A 10,226-nucleotide genomic window follows, 5' to 3' on the forward strand; every position below is an offset into this window, starting at 1 on the left:
CTCATCAAAACCGGAACAGACGGTGTGACGTCAAAATTATTGATTTTTGTGGTCTTGAATACAAAAAAGTTCCACATCATGGCAGCCTCTATGGATGGCGGGATTTTCAATTTTTTGTCATTTTCAAATCAGTACTGAAGCTTATCTGGGCCGTATATCAACAGAATTGTGTGACAAATCTTTATCATATGATTAATCCTATCATTTATCATGTAAAAATCTTTTGGGTTGCTTTTCCCTTTAAATCACAATTAATATTCAACTTTCTTTGTAATTGTTTTATAAAGCTTTGCCACCTTTTTTCCCCAAATATGTGTCAACGTCCCATGAGTTTTTACCCTAAACTGGCATCTTGCATCGCAAAAGAAGGAACATGCATGTTTATTTTATAGTAGCAAACCACGGGCAAGATGTGCGTGCTCCGCCTCTGTTAACAGAGTTGACTTCCGAACGCGGTATATATGGAGCGCCAAATACATAAACTCATACAATTTAAAACATCTTTAATTATTTGAAGATGTCAATTCATTTGATACGCACAAACATTCAGTTAAAGATCTCTTCAAATAGTCAATGGTATCTTCAAATCTAAATTATTGTGTGCAATAACTGAATAATTATTCTGACGAAGTGATGCGCGCTATAATTGAATTGTTGCTAGTTCTCTTCAAATGAATCGATATCAACAATTGATTTGATGCGCGCTATATAATTCAATTGAAGAGAGCAATATTTCAATTAATCCTTACAATGATTCATTTAATGAGCGCATTAAATAATATTAAATTATTGCCCCCTTCAATTGAATTAATGATATTATTAATTCAATTGATGCGAGCATTAATATTCTTTTCAAGAGAGCAATTATTTGATAAGAGATACCTCCAATTCACCATATCCTCAATTGAATTAATGACGAACTTCTTATACAAAATCGTTGCAAATAATCAAAGATATCTTCAATAATTAAACAGAACATTAAATCATTTATACCGAGCTCCAAATTAATTATTTCGACCAATAATTTCACTACATTGATGTGCGTATCAATTTAATTGACGAAAGCAATAATTGATTTGATGTGAGCATAATTCATTTATTAAGCGCAATATTTTAACTGATTCGCGAATCAATTCAATTATTTCCCCCAATAATTGAATTAATGCGCACATCAAATCAATTATTGCTCACAATAAATAAGTTGATGCGCACATAAATCAATTGTTGCGCGCAATAATTCAATTGATGAGAGCAGTGATTGATTTGATGCGCATGTTGCCCATCACAGGCTCTTTAAACCAGCACGGGTCATAGATGATATTCCTTCCAAATCATGCCGCCAGTTCCTTAAGCTCCAATTTACAAACAAAGGAATAGATGCCGTCAACATAAGCAACATCCTTCGTCATAAAAGGGTTCAGTCGTGTATTCCAACTTATTTCAAGTTCAAGTCTACACCCTGTATTTCCTACAGCTATACTTCTACTATTGCATCCAAACTTTTTGATTATAAACACACTTTGCAGTGCCTAGATATAGACCATCTTATATGTAATCCACCAACGTGTTCTTGTTCTTCATCTTCTTTCAACTATAGCCTAGCTGGACATGTCATTACTGGTGATGTTGATATAGTTGAAAATGAGGACCTCAAATCACTTATTCTAAAAGGTCCTAAATACATAGAACCTCAGTCTTTTAATTGGCGACAGAACTTCATCTTTATTATGAATTCTGTCGAAGATTATGCCAGACGATGGGCGAAATATGAAAAATAACTTCAAACATTGTCAGAATGGGTTAAGAGCATAAGAGGAATATTAAAATCCCGCATTAGACATATGAAAACAAAAGTACGTACCATCTATCCTTCTGTATTTAGTAAACCAGAAGAATTAGATAGGTTACATGAGGAATATGTTTTGGTTCCAGCTGACAAAGCTAGTAACAACATCGTCTTTGTTTGTAAGGCTCATTATTACAACTGTATTTTCAACGAACTTGCATTAATTACACTTTTGGTAATCCTACTTGTGCTCCAACTGCCCTTTCAAAAGATGAATTTCTTCAAAACCATGCTTCAGTTTTAGACACATTTAATATCCCAGTCAATGGGTCGAATGAATATGAGTTACCGTACCTATACTGGATTCCTAAACTACATAAAAACACTTACAAACAAAGATACATTGCTGGATCCAGTAAGTGCTCCACCAAGTCCCTATCTTTGCTCCTCACGAAAATATTAACAGCTGTGAAGGAGAAACTTCAAACTTACTGTGCGACTACATATGCCAGAAGTGGTGTTAATCAAATGTGGATTCTAAAAAATTCTAAAGAACTTTTAGTAAACTTGAAATCGTAGAATTTTTCCCAAATCAATAACATTAAAACTTATGACTTTTCAACACTATACACGACCATTCCTCACGATAAATTAAAGACTAAACTTTTTGACATCATAGACAGTTGCTTCTTCAACAAAAATGGAAAACGAAAATATTCATATCTAGTGATCAGTCATTCAAAAAATTACTTTGTTAAACACCACTCTGATTCCACGCACAAGTACTCTGAAGTTGAAATAAAATATGTGCTAGAGTTCCTCATTGACAATATCTTCGTGGTCTTTGGTGATCAGGTCTTCCAACAGTCTGTTGGAATTCCCATGGGCACGAATTGTGCTCCTTTGTTAGCTGACCTGTTTCTATATTCATATGAAGCAGAATTTATTCAAAAACTTCTACGCGAGAAGAAAAAATCTCTCGCTGTGGCCTTCAATTCGACATTTCGATATATCGATGACGTTTTGTCTATTTAAAACAATAATAACTTTCATTCATATGTCGATTTCATTATCCCTGTGAGCTCGAAATAAAGGACACCACAGAGTCGTCCACGTCTGCTTCATACTTAGATATTTTATTGAAAGTAGACATTAACGGCAAGTTGACAACTCAACTATATGACAAACGGGATGATTTCAGCTTCTCCATCGCCATCTTCCCATGTTTATGTAACACTACTCCATTATCACCTGCATATAGTGTTTATATATCTCAACTGATTCGATATGCAAGAGCTTGTTCTGTGTATAGTCAGTTTTTAAATCGAGGTAAGCTACTGACAAACAAGTTGATGGTACAGGGGTTTCAACAGTCTCGATTGAAGTCAGCATTTCGCAAATTCTATGGTCGTTATAACGATCTAGTTCGTCAATACAACCTATCATTGGGTCAAATGCTGTCTGACGTGTTTCATACCGATTGTTAAGCCGTTATTGGCACAGTGATTTTGACTACGGATAACTCCGTTTACCTGAACAGGATATAGAGCTCACGGTGGGTGTGACCGGTCGACAGGGGATGCTTACTCCTCCTAGGTACCTGATCCCACCTCTGGTGTGTCCAGGGGTCCGTGTTTGCCCAACTATCTATTTTGTATTGCTTGCAGTCTGATTAAAATCAAACCTCTCACTTCACTCGATATACGGATAGTCGCTGCGTCTCCCACGAAGCGACTATCCGTATATCGAGCGAAGTGAGAGGTTTGATTTTAATCAGACTGTATTGCTTGTAGGAGTTAAGAGATTGATCACTGTTCGTTATCTTCACCTTTCATTGTTCACAATAATTCAATTGATGCACACATCAAATCAATTATTGCGTGCATCCCGCGTGCAATAATTAAACTAATGATATATTTAATTATTTGCGATTGTGTTAATTTGGCGCTCGATGGTTTATTCAAGCAAAAATGTAATGTTACTGAAAGTAAAGAAAAAGCTACTTTTGATTTAAGTTTTTACTTCATGAAAACAAGATTGGTATATCCAACCCATTTTAAGAATTATATGTGCCTTAAAGCATCTAGAAAAATTGTTCTTCATATATTCCATTTATAGATGCGACATCATTAAAGCCGACGTATTGACAGCTCTTCTTATGTTAATGAAGGGAAGCAATCCCATGTATGACATATGATGCTGACATTTACAGAGAATGGGAAACATTTAGAAAAAAATCAAACCTACTTGATTTTCACAACCTTAAACGCTAAAACTCGGCAAAATTACTTTAAACTACGATGCAAATTCTTATTAACGTGTCTTCATTTATTGATTTTTCAAAAGGCAATTCAAAGAATGTGCGGAATAAGTCTTAATTGACAAATGAAAACTACCAAGCGAATTGCCCGATGGTGCAGACGTCATTTTGATAAATAACCACTTTATTTGACAGCACAACATTTTGCTAGGCAAGAACTGTATATGGTTTCCAACTCCTCCCTAAATTTCTTGTCACGGTAAGCATAAATGCAGGGGTTGATTGTGTTATTTAGGAAATACGACCATACAAAAGCATAATAGAGCTGAGCTTCTCCAAGAGACAGTTTACAGTCGAAGTTGTGCGATAAAAAGTAGAGTAAAGCCAAAACATGATGCGGCGTTGCGCATGCGATATAAGCTAACGTCACCGTCAGAAAAGTAAATGTCTTGGTGACGGTTTTAGTGACACAGCTTCCGTTTGACGCTCGAGTGTCTGAAGTTAAAGAAACACTGCTCACGCGATCTTTGAATTTCCCGGATTTCAGAACTCTTTTTGCTATGCAGACATAGACTATTATCAGACACACCGAGACAATCACGAAATACACAAGAGTGGTGAAATGATATATGGTCATATAGTTTGTGTTCTTGTACGCGTTGTCAGTCAGACATCGCACTCCGTGCACACCTTCTACTCCAGTTGGAACTTGGGTTAGTCCATAAAGTATTGGAGCTGGCCACGAAAGGCTCGCAGCAACTACTAGACTAATCAGACACATCAGTTTCGCTTTCTGTAGAGAAATCTGCGTGGAATGTGGGGTCATGATCTTCCGGTACCGTTCTATTGCTATGACAACCATAGCGGAAGTAGACGCAATGGCACAAAAGTACAAGGTAAACCGGGTTATCTTACAAAATCCATCGAAGGGGTAAGTTAGAGGGTGAAGCAGATAAAACACCATGAGTGGGGCACTAACACAACAGTTTATCATATCCAAGCAACTTAACCAAATTATGAAAAGGCGGTAATTGGATACTTTGAATTTTTTGTAATATAAAACAAGCACGTGCATATTCCCAATCATTCCCGTCACTATTACTAGACCTAGTAACACAAGACCTCCATGAAAACGACGGATGTGTTGCTGGTTTATCTCTTCAAGAGTTACATTGGGTTTAGTTAAGGTCTCTTTCATCCATGAAAAGCACTGCTTATGTGATTCGCCAAGACTTTCGGTTTCGTTTTCTTCCATTATCTGAAAAGTGAAAGTGTATAAGTCAAATGAGCAACAATTCTAGTCGATCTGTTCATGTTACCATTCCCAAATAAAATTATGCGAATGTCTTTTTCTAATGCAGAATTCAAACTCCTCTTGGTATTGGGAGTACTAGTGATAAAAAATGTGATCGAAAGGACAGTTATCGATGGAGGTTGAATTTAAACCAACCTCAGAAACATTTAAATACTTTCAACCACACATCCATTTGTCACCCAATCTAATTAAAAATAAGATCCTTTGATCCGTTTACCTACGATCGTTACACATAGAGAGCGGATCAAAGGATCTAGTTTTAATTAGATTGCCACATATCCTCATCACTATTTTCACACAAATGAGCAAAAAGAAAAGAAAGCGGTGGAAATCACAGCCCATAAAGGACAGTTTGTGAAGAAAAAAAATTAAGTATAAGTTTACGATGGGGGTTGAATTAGGTGCCATTTTTTAAGGAGACGTTCAAGATCCAAATAACTAAAGAGGTATAATCTTATAGTTATTAAGCAAAATTGTTCTCAAGTGTTTTGAATAATAGATTGTTAAAATGCGATCAAGAAATATTTAAATATTACAGGCGCTCAATTTGGTTTCAAGCCAGGTGTAAGTACAATCAATGCTGTATTTATACTCCAAAACTTAATTAATAGAAAGTTTAGAAATAAGAAAAGACTATTGTGGCTCTGTGGATTATTCCAAGGCATTTGACTTTCTTGATAGATCAAAGTTATGGCACAAATTAGGAATAGAGTGTATACAAAAAAAAGATGTTTTGTGTTATTTTAAAAGTCACTTATCAAAATAGAAATGTTAAACCTGTATAAGACATCAAGGAATTTTGACGCACAGATGCGCATCTATTTAAATCTAAATGAAAAGTTTGATTCCTTTTTCTATTAGACTAGCTCTGTAATAAACAGGTCTTTTCCTATAAAGCTTACTCTTGTGGAAAAAATGAAGACCGATAAAGCCACTACAAGTTGTTACGGAAGATACTCGCATTCTTTGTGAGGTGTTTACAAGCACAACCTAGATGACTTACAAAAAATGAAGTATGAATGTAATAATTGTCGATTATGACTATTAAATATATGACACAACTGTTTGCAAAAGGTAATTTTACGGGTGTGTGTGTGTGTGTAAAAACGCCCTCTTCAGGATTCGAACTTGCATTTCCTAATTCAGATTTAACCGCCATTTTTAAAGAAATTCAAGTTTGATGTTATAAATGTTCTTTTTCCAGAAATAATTAAAGAGGTATAATGACTAAAATATTATTGTTTTGTTGTGTTTTAATTCAGGTGCACGGTAAACAGGAATATCTCAATAAACGAGAAGTCCAAAAGTATGCAAATGAAAATTGATGTTTAATTTTCTTTAAAAAATGAATAAAAACTTGTGAAAAATGAACGAAAATAATTGTGATCTGGGATCATTACAAATGTTTCTATAAATATGAGGAATTGGTACAGAAAAAAAAACCCACCAGGTGTATCATTCCACCTTAAGATAGTCCATGTATAACGATCATATTTCCTATCTATCAAATGGATGTTGAGGTTTTTGTAATCATTGTATCATTTGAAGGGTTTTTCACATAAGAATAATCCATCGTAGAAATTTACAAAATTTTTGATTACTGATTGATTTATTTGACCTTGAATTTTACATTGAAGTATATAGGAAAAACATGCTTTATTAAATTATTCTTAAAAGTAATTGTATTTTCATACAAATCTCTTTGTAAAAAGTTACATAATCTTTCTCTTTTTGAAAATATGAAATAAAATTAATCATCTACCGCAGATATTTTTGGAAAATTGAAATTTTCTTGTTTTTACCAAGGGCGGATAACTCTTCCAAAAAGTTTCAAGTGCAAAATCATTTACCAGTCATGTGAATTTGGTATATTTCACTTTCATAATTATTCAATAAGAAACATTTTTCTTTACTTAGATCATTCAAAATTGTTCAATATCTTCGTTATGTGTTGAATGCCTTAAAAGATAACGAACGCTTTGGACATACAGAACAAATTTTTACATATTACCACTTAACCTTTTTTCAAAAAGAAATCGAAATTAAAAAAAAAAAAAATGTGCATTCGAAAGTGATATTTTAGATCATGAAATAAAATTCAAGGAAAATAAAATTTACGTTTGTTTCAAGAATGCAGACTTTCACAATCATCAGAAAACCCCGTCAGTTTTAAAATGGTCGAATTCTGGAAATTATGTTTGTATAACTGAATTTGTCCTTGGTATAATTTGAAACAGCATTGCGCCCAGACGAGCTTTATCATCATAGTCAACTTAGCTATCGATCGCGCGACTTCGGAAGATCCGAGCATGCAACATTTTTAGGGGAAATACCAAAAGACATGCATTCCTTGCCAGTTTTTTTTTTTTTTTTTTTTAATTTTGGTTGTTGAGAAAAACTACAAATGTTTGGCATGCTTTTCTTTGCAGAAACACATGGAACACTTGAATAATTGGGGGATGCTTTCGCTTGTGAAAAAAAGGTTTCTTTAAATATACATCCTCGTTTGCTTACTAGAAATTAGACTGCGATGAAAGCAACTATGCACTTTCAAAGAAAGTAAATGAATAAAGATTTTTGAGTATTCTCCATTCAAAATATCCTAATATCAAAAATAGTCATGTAGATACATGTATACGTTCGATACTGCGAATATATTTATAAAATATATAAAGAATAATGAACAGGAGGTGAAAGTCGAAATTTAATCTAAACTGTGAAATACACTTTCAAACTTGAAATGACAATAGGGAATGTCAAGATGGGGGAGGGGAGGGGATGTTAAAATTTATGTTAAAATGTAAAATAATTTGGGAGGCTAATGTCATATACAACTAATATGCATGATACTTCTGGTGCGTACCGTAGACTGTGCATAGCTGACATAATTTGCCTATAGACACTTAGCATTTATTGTTTCATCTAGTAATTCTTTACAAGCTAATGATGAAGGTGCTAGAGAAATTATGTCGACGCATTTTGAAAACAACTTACGTCATGTATGATCAGCATTAACTTTCTTAAGCATACATATGTAATGAATTTGCAACTCAACATTTACCTTCTGTGAATTAACATAGATAAAACAAAAACTCCAAACACTCAAAGCAGAGTACATGCAATTAACACGTTTTCGTGATCGTGGTAGATTTCGCAATTCACTCGTATATATAGTTATGAAAATATCAAAATGTTTAAACGAGAGAGAGAGAGAGAGAGAGAGAGAGAGAGAGAGAGAGAGAATTTGCGAGGTAATGTACATGTACGCATGACAATATTTGATAAATTTTACGAAGTCACAGGTGGGATTTGAAAAATCATCTGTACACAAATCTGTGCCAACGCAATCACAAACACATCAAACATTGGAATACGTCTCCAAACAGCTGCCATCAATAGCTGTTTAATTATCATTTCATCCTCCGTGTCTGTGGAAGAAAGGTAAAATTTTCTGGCGTCCAATATTGAACACCATTACCCATCTCTTTCCAGGAATTATTGTTTTTAACCCGAGTACACGACATGTCAGAATCGCCGTAGAAAGATTCAAAAACCATGTAATAAGATACTTTTAAAATACCTTCAGAGATAAAGTTACCTTTAAAGTATAGAGTTCAATAAGATGTACTATCTAATTATCGCTCTCCATGGAGCGCGATTTCCTCCTCTAATCAGCTTCTGCGGTGGGTTAAAATGAAGAGGTTAACAAAATTATTATGCATGTCCCTATAGCTGTGTATCAATGTGTGTTCTATTCTCAAGAATTTTAACAATGACCGCTGTTTATCTCAGGTTTTTCTTACAAACTTGTTTTGCTTTGAAACTATTTTTATTTCCAATTCATAATGAAATTTACTCCTACCCTGTTAGCGTATACCAATGGATGCAAATGACGATGCCACAAAATAGAAGACTAAACACGTTTCATAGTTTAAAAAACAAAACAACTTACAGTTATTCTCAGGAAAACTACTTCAGCAACCGGTGATGATTTCCAATTTCTGTAATATCGCTTTACCTATCCCGCCTCGTGTAGAGTGTCTATTGTATATACATACATGTACAAGTGCTTCGGTTGTCGACGCTTCTCAGCAACAAACAGCATAAAGCGTCTCTTTCACTAGGTTTTGTTTCAGCGAGTGTCTGATCGACATGACCAGACGACTTTGAAAAATAAGTCTCTCGGCGATCAATTGTGTTCACGAGAAGGGCGGGTTCATATGCTCAGGACGTTTCTGTACGGAACACAGGATATCTCGATTCAACGTGTAATATAATGGGAACTATCTATCATAGAAAATATTAACCAGCCCTTGTTGATTGAATGAATCAGAGTTCCCAAGTGTTACGAACGTTGTAAAGTTCAGAGAATGCCAAAACATGTAAATAAATTATGAATATCCGTCAAACTTTTAAAGGATTCTTGAAATAAAAGATCTCTGGAGAACTGAAAACCGAATACCGGAAGGTATTTTTAGTGACGGTTTCGTAGTCATCTGAACATAATGGAAATTGAATCGGCTATGTAAACCCAGATGCTGCAATTCTTGAAATTCGAAGTTCCTTCCTCTCTTGTTTATTTTTGTTGTTAAACATTAACAAGACCCAATACCTGCCTGTTTCTTTGTAGTTTCGAAAAGGAAACTATTTAATTAAATAAAATGGTAATGCTATTGCAGTTTAACGGCAACATCAATATACAACAGTTTGAAGATAATCTATATATATAAATATCCCCCGATTTTTTGTGGTTTTGATGAAACGTCATAATTTACAATGATATATCAAAGAACTACGAAAATGATTAGTTACTATAGTGGTCATCGACTCAGATAAAAATGCAGAATTCAACCTAGGGGACACAA

General features: G+C 34.5%; 1 protein-coding gene across 1 annotated transcript; it reads right to left on the reverse strand.

The window, feature by feature from the left end:
* Positions 1-4,099: 4,099 nt before the first annotated feature.
* Positions 4,100-9,858, reverse strand: LOC125645637 (probable G-protein coupled receptor 45). Its single transcript, XM_048871274.2, has 2 exons — positions 9,314-9,858; positions 4,100-5,304 (listed from the first exon to the last, which is right to left on the reverse strand). Exon 2 carries the CDS (start codon positions 5,299-5,301, stop codon positions 4,231-4,233), a length of 1,071 nt encoding a protein of 356 aa, XP_048727231.1. The 5' UTR covers positions 5,302-5,304; positions 9,314-9,858; the 3' UTR covers positions 4,100-4,230.
* Between the last annotated feature and the right edge of the window lie 368 nt (positions 9,859-10,226).

The sequence above is a fragment of the Ostrea edulis genome, chromosome 6 (assembly GCF_947568905.1).
Source record: "Ostrea edulis chromosome 6, xbOstEdul1.1, whole genome shotgun sequence".
Classification (NCBI taxonomy): Eukaryota; Metazoa; Mollusca; class Bivalvia; order Ostreida; family Ostreidae; genus Ostrea; species Ostrea edulis.

Excerpts from the sequence above, each read along its gene's own strand:
- LOC125645637 (XM_048871274.2), bottom strand. The coding sequence starts at position 5,301 with ATGGAAGAAAACGAAACCGAAAGTCTTGGCGAATCACATAAGCAGTGC.